Below are 20,471 nucleotides of genomic sequence, written 5' to 3'. Positions count from 1 at the left end.
GAGACAATACACACAACTTAATTGTGGAGCACATTAAACTGTGAAGCAGATTAAAGACTGGCTTTTTCCTGGTTTAATTTGATGTACAGGCCTATCTCTCACCCACAGTCAGGTAAGTATTTTGGTGTTTTACAGAACAGGTGAGATGCAAATAACATTTTTAACTATGGGTACTGGAGAGCTGAATAGACTCTTTAAATGAACAAAGATTAAGGCAGTGTTACAGAAGGTTGTTCCAAGTTTCTTCCTAGGCACAATAATATGTTTTAATAAAATATCTTGCTTCAATTTTTATTCCTCTCTTTTCCACTTACTTTGCAAATAATAATAAACAACAAATAAGCTGTTTTGTGAATAAATCTTTCAGTACATTCAATCCCGTGCAACTTTGGGATCGCAACTTTGCAGCACAAATTTTCTTAAGAGCTATCCGAGCTTCCAAGATGATTTCTGTTCTGTGTTTCATTGTACTTCCCACGCAAAGCGGTCCTGCCGTACGCATTCCTGACAGGAGCTTCTGGGCACAGTGAAGCCATCTGCTGGCCACTCAGCCCGCGGGATGCTGGCACCTTGTGTCCCGGCCTTCCCGAGCCTCGGGAGCGGCGGTCAGTGCCAGAATCCTCTCCAAGCCCGCTCTGGATAGCAGCCGGCTCGGGATGGGGCTGCACGGCGTGCGGATCCCTCCTCTGGACCGCGATGCTTCTAATGTGCACCGGATCCAGAGCCACGGGAGCGCTTCTGGGAATCTCAGCGCACAGTGACTGCATTTCCAACATAACTCTGTAGTTTGGAGAGCTGCTGTCCTTGGGGGGTTTAGCTGGGGAAAAGAAGTGCCTTTTGCAGGCTGTGTCCCGAGTGCCCTTAGCGCCGGGTACTGCGGCTGGCCGTGGGGACGGGGGAAGGAATGCTCGTACTGGGAAGCAAATCCATCCTTGTGGAATTGCTGTAGTGGAGCATCGTGACTGACTGTGACAGGCCTAGGACTACAAAACTCTTAAGCTGTGCCATGGGCGGTTTAGGTTGAATACTAGGAAGAATTTCTTCACAGAAAGGGCGGTCAGGTATTGGAACGGGCTGTAGGTATTGGTGGAGTCACCATCCCTGGAAGTGTTTAAAGGAAACACTGGACGTGGCACCAGTGCCATGGCCTAGATGACACGGTGGTGTTCGGTCCAGGCTGGACTGTGATGACCGTAGGTCTGCGATGGTTCCACCCGTGGAATCCCTTTCCTTGGGCTCCCGCAGGCAGCGGGCAGACGAGCGGCAGACAAGACCTTTACACCCCACGGCGGGTCCCCACGTCAGCCTGCCGCCGGCTGGGGAGGAGCGAGGAAGGGCGGCTGGGGCGGCACATCCCGCGGGCTCCCGGCGGGCGCCGCTTCCGCCACGTGTCCCGCCGGGCCCGCCGGTTGCCGCGGCGACGGGAACCTCTCCCGCCCCTTCCGGCCTCGCATGGCGCCGTCTCTTCCGCTGCGGGGAGTAATATGGTGAGTGGCCCCTGCTGGGGGCAAGGAGGGAAAGGGGAAGGAAAGTCCTGCGTGCAGCACGGCGTGCGGAGGCCGCTGGCAGCGCCCGCTCCCTCGCCGGGGCGGCGGCGCCGCGGGGCATCGGGCGGGCGCGGCCCGTGCCGTGCTTCCCCCTCGCGGCTCTCCGCCCGCCCCTCCAGCGCCGGCACCGGGCCGCGGCCGGGTGTCGGGGCCGTGGGGGCTCCTGTGCCGGGGCTGCCTCTCGAACGGGGTCGCGGTCTGAGCCTCGGAGCTTTCCTCAGCGGCACATGGGTCAGGAGCTGGCACTCGCCGCAGGACAAACAGGTTATAGGGCGCTTGCTCCCCGGGGTCGGGGCTGTCACTCTGTGGCTCGCCTCACAAAGACGAAAACCCGATCTTTGGGGCACGACCGCCGCGTGTGCTTGTTCGTCTGGGCGGCGAAAAGTGCCCCTGTCGTGCTGAGCCCCGCTGGGGTGACACCGGTGCCCGTAAGAGGTGCTGTCACCTGTCGGAGCAGTCAGTGCCGCTGGCTGCACAATCTCGTCTGCTGGGGCTCTTCCAGCGCCTCAGGGGCCGGCTGAGGTGTGGGGCAGCCGCCCTGCCCGCACCGAGCTCTCGGCAGAACTGTGGGATCTAGGGATGCCTTCCTGCCAAGGGGCAACCCGTGCTGAGCTGGAGCTGTTCCAGGGGTGGGCTGTGACCTGCCTGGGTTTGCACGGGCCCCCTGTGGCACCGAGTACACAGCTCTGATGCACGGCATCCTTTGTAAACAGGGAGGTGTGGCATGGTGTGGCTGGGCAGTGACACAGTGCCAGCAGTATGGGAAAGCCCTGGGTGCAGAGCTGACAGGGAGGGCTACGGAGATGTGAAGGGTCTGGAGGGGAAGCCGTGTGAGAAGTGGCTGAGGTCACTCGGTGTGTTCAGCCTCAGGAGATGAGGGGAGCCCTCACTGCAGTTAACCTTCCTCAGTGGGGAACAGGAGGGGCAGGCACTGATCTCTGCTCTGTGCTGACCAGTGACAGGACCTGAGAGAATGGCCTGGAGTTGTGTCAGGGAGGTTTAGGGTGGATATAAAGAAAAGTTTCCTCACCCAGAGGGTGGGTGGGCACTGGAACAGCTCCCCAGGGCAGTGATCACAGCAGCAGCCTGACAGAGCTCAAGAAGTGCTTGGACAGTGCTCTGGGCACATGGTGTGACTCTTGGGGTGTCCTGTGCAGGGCCAGGAGCTGGACTTCTATGATCTTTGTGGGTCCCTTCCAATTCAGATATTCTGTGATTCTTTGTGATTCTGTAAGACAGCAGCTTTCATAAGCAGGCTGTCCACTGCCTGTTTGAAAAGCTTTCCAAGGTGTTCTGGCACCCTGCACGTGTCTATTAAGAATTAAAATTATCATGTAATGATTTGCTAATAAAGAAAAGAGTAAGTAAGAGTAAGCCTGTGTTTTGTCCCATATGAGCTAAACTTGCGATATGTAGTAGTGCTTAAGGTTTAATTCATGGCACACTTGTATTTCTTAGATAATATGTAATGCAGCTCTGTTGACAAAATGTGTGAAAGTTAATTGAATTAATTTTGGTGAAGAACCCATTAGTATGTCATTTTGCCTTCTGCTGGCAGCTAAAGTGGGATAGCTTAGAATCAAACCTTATTTAATCTGGCCCCAAACTGCTGCAGATGACAGACCATCCATTACAACTCCACAAATTTTTATTGCAAATCAGAAGGGTTTTTCACATGGCAAGCTTACTTCTTTGTGGGGAGAGCAGAACAGAGGACAACCAGAAGCTCCGAGGCAAGGGAGACAAGTGTCATGGCAGATTAATTTCTCTGGTAGTCTGCTCCCTGTCAGGCTTGCAGGAGAGCGGTGTAGCAGCCCCTTGGGTTAAGTCAGCTCCACAAATTTTTATTGCAAATCAGAAGGGTTTTTCACATGGCAAGCTTACTTCTTTGTGGGGAGAGCAGAACAGAGGACAACCAGCAGCTTGGACCCTCCGAGGCAAGGGAAACAAGTGTCATGGCAGGTGAATTTCTCTGGTAGTCTGCTCCCTGTCAGGCTTGCAGGAGAGCGGTGTAGCAGCCCCTTGGGTTAAGTCAGAGCCAACAATCATTGTTGGTATATTTCGTTTTGTTGGTATATTTCGTTTTGTTGGTGTGTTTCATTTTGTTACTGGCCTCGGGTCTACAACATCACCAGCATTGTTTTTACTTCTCTGGTGGGTTCTCCTTTATAGATCTATAAACAGTATTTTCCTGTTTAATAAATCCGTTGCCTTTGGGTGGGAAGTGTGCTTTGATGAAGAAAAATATTTGTGTTTTCCAGCTGTCTTGTAGTAGTTTCATCTAAATAGAAGTTAAAACCCACTCTTTAGGTGATACTTTAGTGTCTTTTCCAGTAAACCTGATTTCTGGATTATGTCTAAATGAAGCTTGATTCTAAGTCATTTGTGATTCTAATATAATAAACCACATGAGATGGTTACCAAAATATTGTTGAGTTTAAAGTTACCAAAATATTGTTGAGTTTAAAGCTTGTGATATTTCTGGTTAACAAAAAGTTCACTGTGGTCTTTGATATAATTGTGAAAATAGTTCATAAATGAAGATTTCCTTTTTGCTAATTTAAATTTTGGTTTAAATAAAGTTTTTAATTAAACTATTGATTTTTTTTAAGGGGACAATACACCTGTTCCGCAAATCACAGAGATCATTGGTTGGAAAGTTAACACATGAATTTAGGTTGGTTGCAGCAGACAGAAGGGTAAGTGTTGCTTAAAAAAATCATAATTGTAATAAAAATACATTAGCTGTAGTAAGTTAAAATACACTATTAACTTAAGTATAGTATGAATTTTTTTCTTTGAATTTTTCTAGCTGTGCTTAAAAAAATAATCGTTGGAGTTGTATAGCTTCTGTGTGTTCTCCCTGTGAATTAGTGTTCTCCAGAATTATATCTGACGGGTTCAGTGGAACTGTAAACTGAATGTGTTCAGATGTTTTTGGGACCGAAGTTTCAGCACAAATAAAGGAACCCACTAATATAAAGTTGCATGAGTTGGTATTCAAAACTCAGATGCTGTGTGCTGTAATGAAATGCAAATATTATAGATGGGTGGGATTTTTGTAGACCAAAAAGGTATTTTTAGCATGGTAGCATTCATAAATGAGTTTTAAAATAATCTGTAAAGTTAAAAATAGAATAATGGCTTGCTGTTCTGAAATGAGTGGTGAATTTTTGGGAGGGAGGAGAAGCCAGTTCTGTTTGCATGACCAAGTACTGCAGTATTGTTTTCTAAGACCAGATAGATGTATTTCTGTCTTGTAAATTTTGGAGTGTGTAAATATGTATTTATTCTCATCAACAGTCCTGGAAGATTTTACTGTTTGGTGCTATAAATTTAATATGTATTGGCTTCCTGCTCATGTGGTGCAGCTCTACAAACAGCATAGGTAGGTGGCTCTCATGTACTGAAACTATAACAAACTACCATGTGTTTCTTAGCTTGTGGTGTTCCAGCTGACTGAAAAAGCCAAATCCAGTACTTCATGGAGTTAGGGCTTTGCACAGCCAGGTTCAGAAAGTGCTTCCTGTGGATTTGCTGCAGTCAGCTTAGAAGCAATTTTCATGGACAAGTTTGGATGGGTGGAAGTCCTTCAAAGTTTGCACAGTTTTTCAGTCCTGCTGGTCATTTGCTTCCTGCAGTAGCTTCTTCATCCTTAAGACTGAAAACCAGTAGACTTTTGAGTTACTAGTCCTCAAACCTGTTCCTTGTACAAGCAGCACCAGTGACATGCAGAGACCCTGACTTACAGTTGAATGAGGATGTTTGTAGTGTGGAATAGCCTTAAGACTTCTTTGCTTCCAAGGAATGCTCAAAACACTGGAGTGTTTTCACCACCTCTGTAGCTGCCACTGTGAAGCACAGCACTGAGGGCTGCTGTGGAGAAATGAGCTCCAGATCAGACAGACCCAATGCAGTTCTGTGTCACTTCTGCTTTTGGATAGGTGCTTCCCATCACTTGTGCTGAGAATGGAATGCTTTTTTCGTTTTTAATTTTTGGTGCAGGTTTTCTTTCAGTTTCAAGACAGGTTAGAGATGCAAAACAAGTAAAACATTCAGTTTAACCTACTTTTCACTGGAATAACACGCATAAGAGATCTCTTACTTTGGTAAGTGATGTGTTTCTGGAAGATCTGCTGACTTTCTGGTGCTTAAATTCCAAGTCACAGCTTAGTCACAAATGTGATACCTTTTGTATCTGGGCTTTATTGCGTGCTTTAGTTGAATTAGGATTGCCATCATCAACCTGCTTATGACATTAAATATATTGGTGTCTTTAGAATGACAGAGACTTGTTCTATCAGCAGAGGCAGTTTATGTAGGTAGAAGATTGGAAAGAGCTGCACAAAAAACAAGTAATTTTTACATTGAAAATTAAGTATTAAGTTTTAATATTTACTTTTATTTACAGCTTTAACTGCTTACACATATTTGACAATCTTTGACCTTTTCAGGTGAGTTTTTTCCCATTTTGTCTTACTGTTCATTTTGTCTGTATATTTCTATACACTTAAAATTTACATACAGGTTCAAAGATATGTAACATAGTCATCAGTATAGAAACAGTAATGGGTTTAAATATAACTTAAATGAGTATAAAATTGCACACAATAAGTAGATTGTAAACCCCACCATAGCTATGTTGAGAAAGACTAGTAACTGATTAGTTCAATCATGAGATTTCTCTGTGCACATACGTGACAACATAAAGCAATATGGCACAAAACTGTTGTCTGGTTGTTTTCTGAGAACATTTTCCTAATGCCATAGTCACTGATGGTGACGTAACCCTCAGTTTTAACGTCAGGAAACAAGAAGCATGTAATTCTATTTCAAAAATATTTCACAAGTTGGATACCAAGTATTCTGCACATAAGGTCATTAGATATTTTCAGTATTTTTCTTGTATTCTAACAAAATTGTATTAAAACAACTTCTAGTATGATAGTTCTGAACACTTTTGCTAATATTGATAATACAGACATGAAATACATTAATTTCTTATCTAGGATACAGAATGGTAGCAGTGGTTGGGAAATAAAATGTAGATATTTTAAAAATACTAGCCTACATTACCTTCCTTGGTCTCTCACTATCTTATAAAAGGTATAGGTCAGCTTTCTGAGTCACACATATGTCCATTACCTACTATAACTTATCTGACTTACAGTAAAACATTCATAAATGACATCAGCAAACATGCAGAAAAAAAAAAAAGACTTGTTGGGATAGGCACAAAAAAATTGATCTGTGACTGCATTAGAATTAAGGTTTAACTGTAATGAATCTTGCCTTTCTTTTAGAATTTTGTATCTACTGAATTTTTGTCATCTTGACTCAAAATACCTTTTTCACCTTGGGGAAATTGGGGAAAGTGTTGATGTACTTCCCATTCGTATGGAAATCTTTTTTCTTTTAGTTTTAGAAGAGGGTAGAACACCCCTGGCTCTCCTGTCTTAGAGTGATTAGGGGTTGGACTAGAAGATTTTTCTGACTCACAGCAATCTCTTTCAAGAATTTTGATTTGCTGTAAGGGAGAACAATGCTCAGTAATTCTGCTGCAAAAGTAAATTTCTGCTTCTTTTCTTTTTGTCATTGCCTGGTTGCATATAATAGTCTCACTGAGAATATGAGTTTATGGCTTTGTATATGAACAGTATTACTTTCTTTTTACTTTTACTTTTTATTCCAAGCAGCTGAGAATCAAGTTGTGAGGATGTGATTGTTCATCAGTAGTAGGGATGAGTTCTTGATCCAGTGTGATTTAACATTGTTGTTAATTACAAAAGGACTGCATGAAAGCACAGATGGCACTAAATCTATGTGGATTCCAGTTGAAAAAATTGTTCAATAGAGAAAAAAATTGTTCAGTAGAAGAATAATAGGCAGATGAAACTGTACTCATCCTTGAAACATTCTGACTACTACCATGGAGATTCCAAAATAATTGGGATTCTAGATGTTCAGTATGAGAGAAAAATTTGGACAGAAGATAGCAAGAGAGACCTGTGGCTGTCAGTGAATGCCCAGTTAGATTAGAGGTTGTGTAGGTGGATGCAGCCAAAGAAAGTTAATCTGTTTTGGCTGCATACATAGAGAAATTACACCATGAAAAAGGAAGGCAATACTTGGTGTGGCCTGAGACTTACTCTGGAGTACTAAATCAAATTCATGGTATATCTCTAAAAGAAGACTTTAATAGAGAGATTTCTTTGCTTTTTCTTTCACTCTTCCATCTTGCTTATCAGCTTCCTTCTCATTTAAGCAGCATTTATCTGGTTACAGCATTTCTAGGCAAGTTCAGAAAGCACATGAGGAGCATTTAGAACATCACTGTGACAGTGATGGAGGTTGAGTTCAGGGCAAGATGTGTCTGTATTCATTTGTTGAGTTCTGGTGGCTCAAGTGTGTATTTGTAGATTATGCAGTTTGTAAAGGCTGCTGTTATTTATCATAGTCTAATTCTCCCCCCTTTTTTCAGTTTGGTAACATGTCTAATAAGCTACTGGGTAATGATGAAGAAACCCAGCCCAGTGTATTCATTTGGGTAAGTACTAATAACAAGATGTAGTGTTTGATAATCCAGCATTTCATACCTTGCTCGCTGTCATTGCCTGGATCCCCAAACAGCCATCAGTAATACTCTGTATGTGAAAGAGCCTAAAAGTGAGGAGGGGCAAGACTTAGTGCAAAGAACAATACAGAGTAGGGGATGGACAGGAAGAAGAATTAAGAAATGCTTAATTTTAAGGTGTCTCTGAGTGGAGTGTTAAAAGAAACTGAAAATAATGACTATTCTGTAAAAGAAACTGAAAATAATGACTATTCTATATTCTACAAAATCTCCAGTTTCTTCCCATCTGTCTGCTGTTGAATGAATTGGAAAAAGTAGCTGTATCCTGCTGGTTCTTGCACAGAAAAGATTTTGTTGGATGCATTGTTCAATGTTCAGTGTTTCTAAACTTAATTCTCAAATTTCAGGTTTGAAAGGTTTGAAGTTCTAGCTGTATTTGCATCTACAGTTCTGGCACAGCTTGGTGCTCTTTTTATACTGAAAGAAAGGTAGGGTTATGTACTGTTTTCTTTAATTTTTCAACATATGAAGATACAGTCCAGATCAACCAAAAGCATGTGCATTCTATGAGTGCTGTATGTGAAGAAATACTTTAGAAAAGACTTAAAGATTTTAAAAAAATATTGCTAAACCTTACTGCTTGCTTACATTTACTACACTACGTGTAGGCTTTAGATGTAAAGATGGAAATTGGTAAATGTTCTTAAAAAGCTCTCTAGGGAAAGATATAATGGTTTTAGGTGTACTTTTTCCAAAAGTTTGTGTAATTAATTTAATTAATTTCCTTGCGCATCTTGACTTTTTTGAGCTCATTAACAAATAAAAGTTTTTTGGGTTTACTTCTGTTACTTTTTGAAGTCAAGAAGCTTCATAATATATCAAGGATCTGAATGTTTAAAGCATCAACTTCTTCACTCCCTCAAAGTTAGTTCAAGTATTAATTTGCCATACCATGTATGCTTGGGAGCAATTGTATTTCAGAACATTAGCCTAAAACATTGTTTTTGTTTTTAAAGATGAAAAGGCTTTTGTTAACATCTAGAATTTAAAATTGCAACATTATGCCTTCCCTTATTTTATTCAAGTGCTCTAATTTCTGTGTAAAGGACTGTATTAACAACTTAGTAACTTTATAGTACAAGGTCAGTGTATTGAAATGACAGTCCTCTGGAATGAATCACCCTCTGTCAAAACCTCCAAGTTTTCCACCATCAATTTTAGGAAATTCCACAAACTTAGCAGATTTTCCTGTTACAACTGAAGCTCATTTGTTAACTCACTGGTGGGTGAAAAAAGATCTATATCTCCACCCCAGTATCCAATGTATGCGTTATTTGACCTTGCTTAGTGTGAGGTTGTAAGTCAGGAATTTCAGACTTTGTTGTGGTCACCAACACTGGTGGTGGTGCCAGTAGCAATATTTTTTTGCATGTTCATTTACAAGCATATTTTTATCATGTAGGCAGCATTCATGGTAGCTGGCACAGTTTGGAAATATTTGGGAAGTCTAAATCACATCTGCTTTGATTCAGTGTGAAATGCTTTTATTGCTTATAAAAGTTGCTATGTTTATTTAACAATCCATTTTTTTGCAGTACTGTATCTATCAGTTTTTGTCTATGAATGGCAGCTAATGCTAAAGAACTGTAAAAACATGCTTCAGGTATCAAGGCTTTAGTGTATGAATATAACTTAAATTTTCAATTATTCTTGTAGTGCGGAGCGGTTTCTGGAACAGCCTGAGATACACACGTAAGAAATTATTTTGACATGTAAAATGTATTGTCCTTTTGTGTTTCTAATTGTTATCTAGCACATATTAGTTATGCAAGTACTTTCAGTACAAAGTTGCTTTTGGTGCCTTGGCATTTGCTTCAAACCATGTGCAGGCTATACTGCAGACAGTTCTTTTCAAGGTACAATTGAAATTTAATGCTCATGTTCTCTCAAATAGTGATCTAACTACATATTGCTGCTTTTCCTAGTTAATTTCCTTCTGTTTCTTGTGGCCTCCTGGAAGGCCTGGTATGTGGGGGGGAAGGATGCTGTGGTCAACAGGGAACTGGAGGTTTTGCAAAGAGGGTTCAGACTATACAGACACTGGGAGAGGTAAAGCAGGTGTTACAGGGCAAATGAATGGGACATGGGATGTATGCTGAAGTAGTTCTAGAAGGAGGTTGGGGGTGGATTGCATGATTCCATTGAAAGCTAAGCTTCTTAGCTGTGCTGCTGAGGGGACAGTGTGTTTGTATCTTCAAAGGGCAAATATATACGTGTGTGCATATATGCAGTTGGTTAAGAGCTGTTACTCAACATTATGAGTGTTGTGTGATAACAATGTACGAAGTTCAGTGATCTTGTACAACCCTTACAAGGATAATACACTGCTGGTTATTAAGTATTACACTAGTTTATCCTGCTGGTTTTCAGTCTCAGTGAATGAAACCAAGCAAAATATTTTGATATTGTTATTGGTAGTTACAGCTTGATGGCATGTTCTCTGATTATGAGAAATTAAGACACTTTTTTTCCCCTCCCTAGGGGACGACTGCTGGTTGGTACTTTCGTGGCTCTCTTTTTCAACTTATTTACAATGCTTTCCATTAAGAATAAGCCTTTTGCTTATGTCTCTGAAGGTATGTGATAAATTAGACTGTAACAAGAATTCAGAAAAAAATGTTAATGTTCCTATTTTTATCAAGGTATAACTTACTTGTCTGGTAACTTCCTTAACTAGTGGTTGTATATTACTATTACCTCTGTTAATGTAACTTTGTGCAGTAGAATTGCTATCTGATTTTCAACTCCAGTTTGCTTATAAGGCTTAAAGTAGTCTGAGGTCATTAATATGATAAACCAAGTATTATTTTAATGCTGCTGTATCCTTTATTTTCAATTTTTTGAATGCAATCAGTGAAGGTCATGTGACAGATACCAAAACTTTCAACACATTTTATGGATGTATTAATGAATTAAAAAATAAGTTAATGCAATAGTTCTTTTTTTCCTTTTCATTGGTAAATGAAAAGCTCTTTTACCTTTTCATTGTGAAACAGGTTTGCAGTCATTCCTGCAATTGTAAATTGCCCTGTAAATTGTCCATAGTTATAAATATCTATTTTACACTGTATTATATAAAAGATAATGTTTATAACCTGCAATTATATTTGTATTTAATCAGTTCAGATTATTATGAGAGATGGATGTTGTACTTCCTATCTGGAAAAGACAGATCTGGGTCTTTTTTCAAGTGCCTGGGTATCTGTTGAGATATATTTACTCATTCACAGTGTATTTATTGAATTCTTCCCTTAAAATATAACTTGCGTGTACTTTAATATGTAGTAACTTTAAAGTGGTACTTAAAATTGTGGTAACTTTATTACCTTCTTTCTTTTGCAGCTGCCAGTACAAGTTGGCTTCAGGAACATGTTGCAGATCTTAGTAGAAGGTGAAGCTTTATTTTGTTTTTCAAAATCATTAGCTTCTGGAAGGCAGTGTTGGTTTTGTGTGTATAATAACATTTTGGAGGAGTACTGAGGCATAAACTTGTATTAGAGCTTATAAAATATCTTTACCTACTGGAGGTCTCATGTATGAACTCTGGAGTAAACATTGTCTCCCATATTTCCCAGATACATCAATCTAACAGAAATACAGCTTTATGGGTATCTTTTTTTTGAATATATGTGTTCAGTACATTGTATGTAATTCTCTTTGGATGAGACTAGGAAAACTAGCATTATCCTGTACATACCTGAGCTGCATTTCACAGCATGCATTACTGAGTGATATATTTTGTAATAATTTATGTTTATTTACTTTGTATGATTCAGATGGTTGAGTTTAAATGTGATATATGAAACAGGTAACTCACTGAACCATAGCTATGGAAACTCCTCACCTGTCCAGCAGGAAACTGGCAAGTCCATGTCTTCCAGGGATATAAGCAGTGTTGATCATTCATCTTGTCTGTTAACTGTCTTGCTTGTATTAGATATCTAAATGCAACATAAAGTTGTTTGCAAATAGCTTTGTCAGATGTCAGGGAAGTTTATTTAATCCATACACGTTCTTCCAACTATCTGTTGGTATCAAAAGAAAAATGTTAAACTAAGCTGTAAAACATGTTAAGTATGCTTCAAAACCCATCTGTTTCTGCATCTCGTGATCTTTTTTACAGTTAAGGAGAGCAGAGAGTGCTGGCTTGGTAACAGAAGAATTGATTTTGTATGGGTATAAGATGTTACATCATCAGAACCAAAATCTGTGAAATATTTTTGGAAGACTAATAATTAGGTTGCCAAGTTTCATTGTAAAAAAAAAAAAAAAAGTGGATACCAATCACGGACAGTAGCACAACTTCCCTCTTATCAGTGTAGAAACACAGTTTTAAGGGGAAGAGCACTGATGGATAACTTGAAGGAGTCCCAGATCAAGAGTAATACTATTTCTACAGGGTTTTGAGATAACCTGTATACAGTTAAGCCAGTATAAGTAAAACCCCATTGAATTAGTATGTATACAGCTATTTCAGATGTGTTATGTGAAGCAGTGCTGATTAAAAAAATACCTGCACCTGTATATAATTATGTTGATTAAAATTCTTACAGAAGCAGGCCAGCACATGATGTCTAAACATAAGTTTGCTTTAACCATAGCAACAAGATATTTCATGTTGTCATTGCCTTAAAATTTTCCAGGACATGACATGCACTTATATTCACTGGGAAGTACAGAAACTCCCTTCTCTCTTCATACTCCCATTGACAGGAAATAGCTATAAATAAGTAATTTTCCCAGCATTCCCTCATGCATTTTTTTGGTCTCCTCTTACTCAACTAGCTGGTCTTCTTCCTCTTTTAAGACTCCATGAATTAGTTAGCTTTGACTTCAGGACAGTTTTACACCAAGGTGGCAGATGGATTGAAGACTGGTGATATGCAAATCTCTCTCTGTGTACATCTCTGTAATACCAGTATTGAACCCACCAAGCATTTGGGTTGCAGGCAGCTGATATAGCTATATCACAGAGCTGTGTTCCCAGAAGAAAAACATAGAGTAATTTTTGCTGACAGCAGCCTTTGAGCAGAATTAGTGGGGCCTTTACAGTGCTCATCATATGCCATGACAGCAAGGTGTGTTAGAAGTCAAATGCTAAATGATGGGTGTAATTTTGGAATTCAATTTTGGAATTTCAGAGTAGAACAGCTGGCTGACAACTACTTTTTCTGTTTTGTTGCAGTATTTGTGGAATCATCCCAGGATTGAGTAGCATCTTTCTGCCACGGATGAACCCTTTTGTCTTGATTGATATTGCTGGAGCTCTGGCTCTTTGCATTACATACATGCTCATTGAAATCAAGTATGTGCAGTTGGTTTAAAATAGTAGCTCTTTTTGTATCCACTTTGTGGAAAAATACATTTTTTACATAAAGGAATGCTCTGATGTAGAGCTGCATTTTGTATGAATGGTATTGCAACTCTGAATGCATCTGTCTATTGTCCAAGATGAATGAGAGTTCAAATGAGATTAGTATATGTAAAATTCTGTAAGTTTATATAGATTAAAAAACGAAAAAGAACCATAAGTAAGTTGTTCTGCCTTTCAATGTATGTAAAATTCTGTAAGTTTATATAATATAAAAGAACGAAAAAAGAACCATAAGTAAGTTGTTCTGCCTTTCAAAAATGTAAATACCAGGATTTCTCTAAAATTGCTCTTTTTCCCTAGCAATTACTTTGCTGTGGACACAGCCTCTGCTATAGCAATTGCTTTGATGACATTTGGTACCATGTATCCCATGAGTGTCTACAGTGGGAAAGTACTACTCCAGGTAAGGCAGCCTTGCAAATCAACAGATTTTGTGGGTTTTTCTTGTTAAATGGCCTCATTTAAAAAAAAAAACCCAAAGCTTGAAATCTGTTTTAAGCTTGCAAATAGGCAGTGTTCCTATGGGAATTCATGATGTGCTACAAGAATGTTAAAGGTTGTGCAAATGTGCATCACGAAGTCATAAGAATTTAATGAAAATGCCATTGCTCTCTTTTGTGGGTAGACCAGACTTAAAGGCTCTCTTACTTCAACAGGGCCAGTTAATCTTTATTATAACTTGTATTTTCTTTACTTCTTCTTTTTGAAGACAACCCCACCTCATGTGATTGGCCAGTTAGATAAACTTCTTAGAGAGGTAAGTCAGTGTATAATACATAGCACAATGTGTACAGCTAATAAGCATTCAGGAATGTGAAGAATTTTTCTGACCAGTCCAAGAAGTTTGCTAAAATTATTTTTTAAATTTTTTTTAGCGGCATGTAGAAAATATGAATCTTGCTTTCCAAGATGAATAGTGTCTTTTAGGTATCTGGAACAAATCTATTTAAGTAGTGCAGGCTGTTTTTATTTAAATTTGAGCTACTATTGAAGTGGTTTACAAATGTGAGTTGAAGGAGGAAAAGGAGTACAGGCAGCTGTTGAATTACAGCATATCAAGTTAAGAACATACTTCAGTTTGGCAGCAAGAGTTACTTGAAATATGTTCCTTAAAACTTTTTTGATGGATTTGGATGTTTAAGGGTAGCAAAAGTGCGGTAGATAAGTATTAGTGACATTAACAGACATCATCTGTTCTCTGTATGGAGCTTTTATTTCACTACTGAAAATTATTTGTTATTCAGTTCTGTATAAAAATATGTTTCTAAATGGATCTGAAACTTCTAATTTATTTTCATATTTGTGGATGTTTGTGTAAAATTAGGTTTCAACTTTGGATGGTGTGTTGGAAGTTCGAAATGAACATTTCTGGACATTAGGTTTTGGCACTTTGGTAAGTTATGCCTTTATTATATTTCTAGGCTTCATTTTCAGATACTATTTAATTTTTTAATTTACATAAAATAAGATATTTTTTCTGAAATATTAACTGTAAAAAAATTTGATGGAGTCAGTACTCAGACCATGTGCTTTATTGCAAAACTTCTCTTCCTCTGTCCTTTACATTTTTTTAAAGCTTTGTTGTTGGTTAATGTTATTAATGTATACTGCAGTTCTGGCTTAAAGCATGCATTTTTGCAACTGTACAATTTCTTTTGTATTTTGGAGTGAAGAAAATGACAAACAATGGAAAAAATATTTTTTGAAATGGTGTGTTAGTGTAAATTGTCTAGGAAGAGAGAAATAAGTGTAACCCTTCAAGCACCAAAGGTCTACGATAGATAGTAGAATCATATGTTTTCAGCATTTCTAGGGGAGAAGGTAGAGCAAAATAATTACAGTTCTGTACCAATAATTCTGTAAGCTGAAAGAAATGAAGGGGTATATTTTGTAATACAAAATGATCACGCAGAACTTGGTTATTCCTAAATTGATGCAGGTATTTTGTGACAGCTGGAAAAGTAAGACTCTTAGAAAATTTCTTCATTGGTTTCTTCCAGTATGCTGCCCTTCTTAGAACAACAAAAAAGGCATCTGTTCTCTCTTTCTGATGTAAAACTAGCTTTCACTTTACTGTTCTGCCACTTATGCCTAACTTTGTACTTTGTTCTTTTGAGCCATTTTTCCCCCCCATTTGTTGCCTTTCTTGCCAACACATGTTGTATTGTATAGATTGGTTCTGACTCACTTCTCCTGAATGATCATCTTGCTATGTTCGTAAGAAAGCAACACATTAGGAAAGATCAAAATGTATCCCATAATAAGGTTCTTAATTTAGACTGTAGTTTCCACTGCAAAAAGTCTTTGTGTAATTCTCTGCAGGATAATTTTCCTCTTCTTGAATGCATGTGGAGAATCTTTATGGGGGTAATAATTAACAGCCAACTTGTTTTTATCACTTTCTAGGCTGGATCAGTCCATGTCCGAATTCGGAGAGATGCAAATGAGCAAATGGTACTTGCCCATGTCACTAACAGATTATACACATTGGTCTCTACCTTGACTGTTCAGATTTTCAAAGATGACTGGATCAGACCTACCTTATCATCTGTGCCTATTGCAAACAATATTCTGAACCTTTCGGATCATCACGTTATTCCAATGCCATCTTTGAAAGCTGCTGACAATTTGAACCCTGTTACCTCCACTCCAGCTAAGCCCAGCAGCCCACCACCAGAATTTTCTTTCAACACACCAGGCAAAAATGTGAATCCAGTCATCCTTCTAAACACTCAGACAAAGCCCTATGGATTGGGCTTTAATCATGGATCTGCACCCTACAGCAGTGCACTCAATCAAGGACTTGGAATACCAGGAATTGGAGCAGCTCAAGGATTCAGAACTGGTTTTGCAAATGTCCCAGGCAGATATGGAACAAACGCTCGTGGTCAGCCCCGACCATAATAAACACCATTATTTATTATACTTAAGGGTATTGACTTAATTCTTTTATTACCCAATTTTTATGAACATTTGGAATGTCACATCATTCTGAATGGCTGGGAACAAGTGCATTGTTCATATTCATGAAGTGGTTAAATAGCAGTTTCTTCCTTTGCATCAGCAGTAGCCTGTGTAATGCCACAGATATTTTGCAGATTTACAATACTTTACAAGTAGTTTTTATAGGGTGTCTATTTCTACTCATCTTTTTTATCCACTTTTCTTCATTTATCCAAGAATGTATTGAGATGCAGCACAACTCCGTAAGAGAATAAAATTGTCACCAGGTAGTTTGTTTTTTTTTATTCTAATGAGAATTACTGGATGCTGAATAGCTCAGAGAATAGGAAATGGCAGAAATACAAGTCCAAATTTTCAGACGTGTTTGATTGTTGTACTAAGCCATGCTTGGGCCAAATCACAATTAGTTTTTGATTGCAAAAATCCATCAATATTCATGTTGTGGCCATTGTGAAGACAATCTGGCATTTCAGGTTGTAATTGATCTTGCAAGAGCGTGTTTTTACATTTTTATTGATGCTTTTATAGAAATTCAGATGGTTCAGCAACCATTTTCTAGTTGTAAGTATTCCATACTCATCTCTGATATTTCTTACTTTTTGGTTTAACTGCAAAATTATTTAGCAATATACTGGGAAATAAAATACTTAAAACTTAAGATTTTACAAGCACCTCTTTTTTACGAATAACCCTGTTGAGGATACACATCAGATGACTGTTGTTTCTGAAGCCAGTATTTCATTTTTGACTATGGAGAGTATTCTATGATTTGATTGTGACTTTGTATTTTCCTCTTTGTATTTTTTTAATGTAGTTCCAGGGGCAAAAGTAATTAATTTATATTCCTGGTTTATATCCAGAGTACAGATCAGTGATCGCTGAGTTTGTAGTCACTGCTGGAGTGCTTAACTTTTGGGGCACACTTGGAGCAAGACCACTTAACCTGTCTCTGCTTTTGCATTACTGTCCTACTGTACATTGAGGTGTCTGCATTTCTCCAGGGCCTTTCTCAGAAAGCTCTTCCCTCTCATCACTGTCTTTTCCTTCTCTGCTCTGACAACAGGGACAGGCCTTTTAGAAATACTTCAGTTTTTTTTTCTGTTGTAGTATCTACATTACAATTGCTCCTCTGCACATTCTTCTGCATCTCTTGGCTGTCTAGAAATGGGTTTCCCATTTCTGTTGTTCCACTTGCAACTCAGGGTGCTATATATTGGCTTCCACCTTGTTCATCTGTGTGCTAAATTATGCATTCCACTTCCATGAGGTGGTTACATGGAGCTGTAGTATCTCAGGGATTCCAAGGATACTATGTTAACTGAAGATAATTGCTTTGATGGAGAAATCTATCTTATGTGGGTCTGAGTGGAGAAAACAGACTTCATTTGGATTTTAAAGATCTGTGGCCTCTTCACTGGCTGAGGATTTGTTTTTCTTTTTCTGTGTAAGAATATTTTTCTCCCCACTCCGTGACCTGTGTTTCTTGAGCCAGTGTTTGGAGGAGGGAGTCATTCTTGCAAAAGCAAGGTGGCATTCTGCATGATGGAGATGTATCTTTTGGGGATGTTTCAGGCTGAGGGTAGTGCCCTGGCTGCCACTGGGATGCTGTCCATGTAAATTACAAGTAGGGAATCTAGTTCTGTACTTCATTTGCAGTGAGAGTAAAAATTTCATTACTCTGTTAGAAAATGTAATGACCTGGCAAACTTCCATTTAAAGATTGCAATGAAATGACAGCGATTGGCTCTGTTTCTGTGAGGTCAGTATTAACTCAGTAATCACCTGTGGTCCATTATCCTGTCTTTCTGTGAGTCTATTACATGTGCCATTGCTGCATGGAAATTCACTGAAGTACAGAACACTGGAACAGATTCTCTGTACCTCTTGGGTGCTGAACTAGACTGCACTTTCTACAGCATCTGCAACACTTTAGAGCCAGCAGAATGTTTACAATAAACTACTCCTGTGTGGCCTGGTTAAGAATTGTTCCTTACTCCAGTTTCATAATCACATGCCCTTTTTCTGATATTTTCAATACATTGTATTATATTGAATGCATGCTTACTTGTTTTCAGTAGAAAATTAAATCTCCATTTTATTAAAAAATGAAGCTGATCTCTGATTTAAAATGAGAAGGGAGGGTGAGAATCCCAGAATTCTGAGTGCAATATAATCACTTTAACAAAAATACTTTTTTGAGTGATTGTTTACAATATATATCATATGTGCAGGTGATAAAGATTCTTTTAGATATTAGAACAGCTTTTTAGCTGCTTTATTGTTATGAATATATTAGAACATTTGTTAAATCAGCACAGAGTAAAATGTCTCCTTTTATATGAGGAAAATAAAATGAGTGTAATTCGTAACTGACAAGGAAAAAGTGGTAATTTGTGTACAAGATTTTACAGTTATCTTTCTATATATATTGTTTAAGTGATGCTCTCGGGTGATGCTTCAGTCTCAATGAGCAGGTATGTCAAACTTCAGAACTGTTTTGCTGGGTCTACTACCAGTGTAGACTGGGTCCTTGGAATAATTCCATCGAAAGAGATTTTTTGTACATTTTGCCTTTTCTACCTGTGTTTTGCTGTTAGGTGATCACCATCTAAATGTTTATTTGATACATAGTGAATAAGAATTTATAATTGATATCATCTTCATTCCTAATGCTAGGAATGCTGTCTCAGCTAGAGGGAAAAGAAGACTGGTACTTGCTGTCATTTGTCTGCCAGAGGATTTGGCATTGTTACTTCCTTGAGTTGTTCCAGCTGCGATCGCCCAGGATTGCATCACTTGTAGGTAAATGCATCCAGCTTTAGAGAGTTTGAGGGGCGTGTACCATTATTTGGCTTCAGATTACTGTGAGAAACTGCCTTTTCCTGATACAGAAGGAGCCAGAGCACCTATCACAAGACAAATAACTACCATATGGGGTTTTTTTTCAGCTTTACATGTTGAGTGATGGCTCTTGAGTTCATTCTCTTCTGCATTCCCTTAACCCAGGTGGTAACCACAGACACCTTTGGCACACAAAGCCAGGGACAGCCTTTTGTGGCTGGTAGAGTGATTTTTATTCCCTTCCCCTCGACTGAGATGGAACAAATCCTTTTCAAGGTGAGAAGCTGTGCAGCAATTCCACTGATTAGATTAACTGAAGTCCTCTATTGATTTCTAACCCTTGCTGCCACCATCCAACAGGGAAGGAGAAACTATCCAGCCAGAAGTTTTTCAACAACAAGCATCTCTCTGAATTCTGAAGTGGTTATCTGTCCTGTGCTTGGCCAGACGCAGTGGATGTGGATGTTAGTCATATTCAGTGTTGAAACTGAAAGTAGAAGAGATACCAGTCCTGGCCTCTTCACTTGTATTTTTTGTTCCCTGGGCATTTTATGAAATAGCTTTGACTTTGTCCTACCTGTTTGTTCTCCCCTGCCTTAGTAGCAATGAAAACCCACCTTGTACCATGTCTGCCTTCCTGACTATTTCTTGTGCTTTTAAGAACTTAGATTCTTGGATTCGCATGGTTACTGGGTTGAGGTAAGCTTTCCTTCCAGCAATTATTTTTAAAATGAATGATGGATCATATAAATTTCTAAGATGATGACACTTCCCTCTGTAAGTAAACTTTTCCAGGGCTAGCATCCAGTTAGGAGATGGCCTTTTTTTCCTGTACCAAAAAAACCCCAAACACAAAACCCAGGGAGGGAAGGAAAAAAAAAAACCCAAGCCTTTCCATGTTTTCTTCACATTTTGATAAATATTGAATAATATTACAGCAAACTGTATCTCATTTCCTTGGACTGAGTAAACATAACTTGAGAGCTGCATGCTCAGGCAGTAAAAATTTAATGACAAAATTGACATGATTTGGTGTACCACATGGTTAAATTATGGCTTCAGCTAAGTCTTCATAGAGATTTAAAAAACCCAGGCTTTTCTGAGCTATTAC

General features: G+C 39.1%; 1 protein-coding gene across 1 annotated transcript; it reads left to right on the top strand.

Annotated features, from left to right (window-relative positions):
• Window positions 1–1,413: 1,413 nt before the first annotated feature.
• Window positions 1,414–17,174, top strand: SLC30A6 (solute carrier family 30 member 6). Its single transcript, XM_039697998.1, has 14 exons — window positions 1,414–1,487; window positions 4,160–4,246; window positions 4,851–4,935; window positions 5,959–6,001; window positions 8,029–8,094; window positions 8,529–8,609; window positions 9,838–9,873; window positions 10,663–10,757; window positions 11,524–11,572; window positions 13,367–13,486; window positions 13,856–13,958; window positions 14,265–14,312; window positions 14,880–14,948; window positions 15,962–17,174. Exons 1-14 carry the CDS (start codon window positions 1,485–1,487, stop codon window positions 16,457–16,459), a joined length of 1,383 nt encoding a protein of 460 aa, XP_039553932.1. The 5' UTR covers window positions 1,414–1,484; the 3' UTR covers window positions 16,460–17,174.
• Window positions 17,175–20,471: the final 3,297 nt, after the last annotated feature.

This window comes from Passer montanus, unplaced genomic scaffold, assembly GCF_014805655.1.
Source record: "Passer montanus isolate IOZ18808 unplaced genomic scaffold, ASM1480565v1 scaffold12, whole genome shotgun sequence".
NCBI classification, from domain to species: Eukaryota; Metazoa; Chordata; class Aves; order Passeriformes; family Passeridae; genus Passer; species Passer montanus.
Note: the sequence above shows the minus strand (reverse complement) of the source record. Positions and strands in the feature narration are given on the sequence as shown.

What these genes read in the sequence shown, in the direction of transcription:
- SLC30A6 (XM_039697998.1), top strand. An exon ending in AGCCCAGTGTATTCATTTGG is followed by an intron (nt 8,095 to 8,528) that starts GTAAGTACTAAT and finishes CTCAAATTTCAG; the next exon opens with GTTTGAAAGGTTTGAAGTTC. An exon ending in TTTTGCTTATGTCTCTGAAG is followed by an intron (nt 10,758 to 11,523) that starts GTATGTGATAAA and finishes TTTCTTTTGCAG; the next exon opens with CTGCCAGTACAAGTTGGCTT.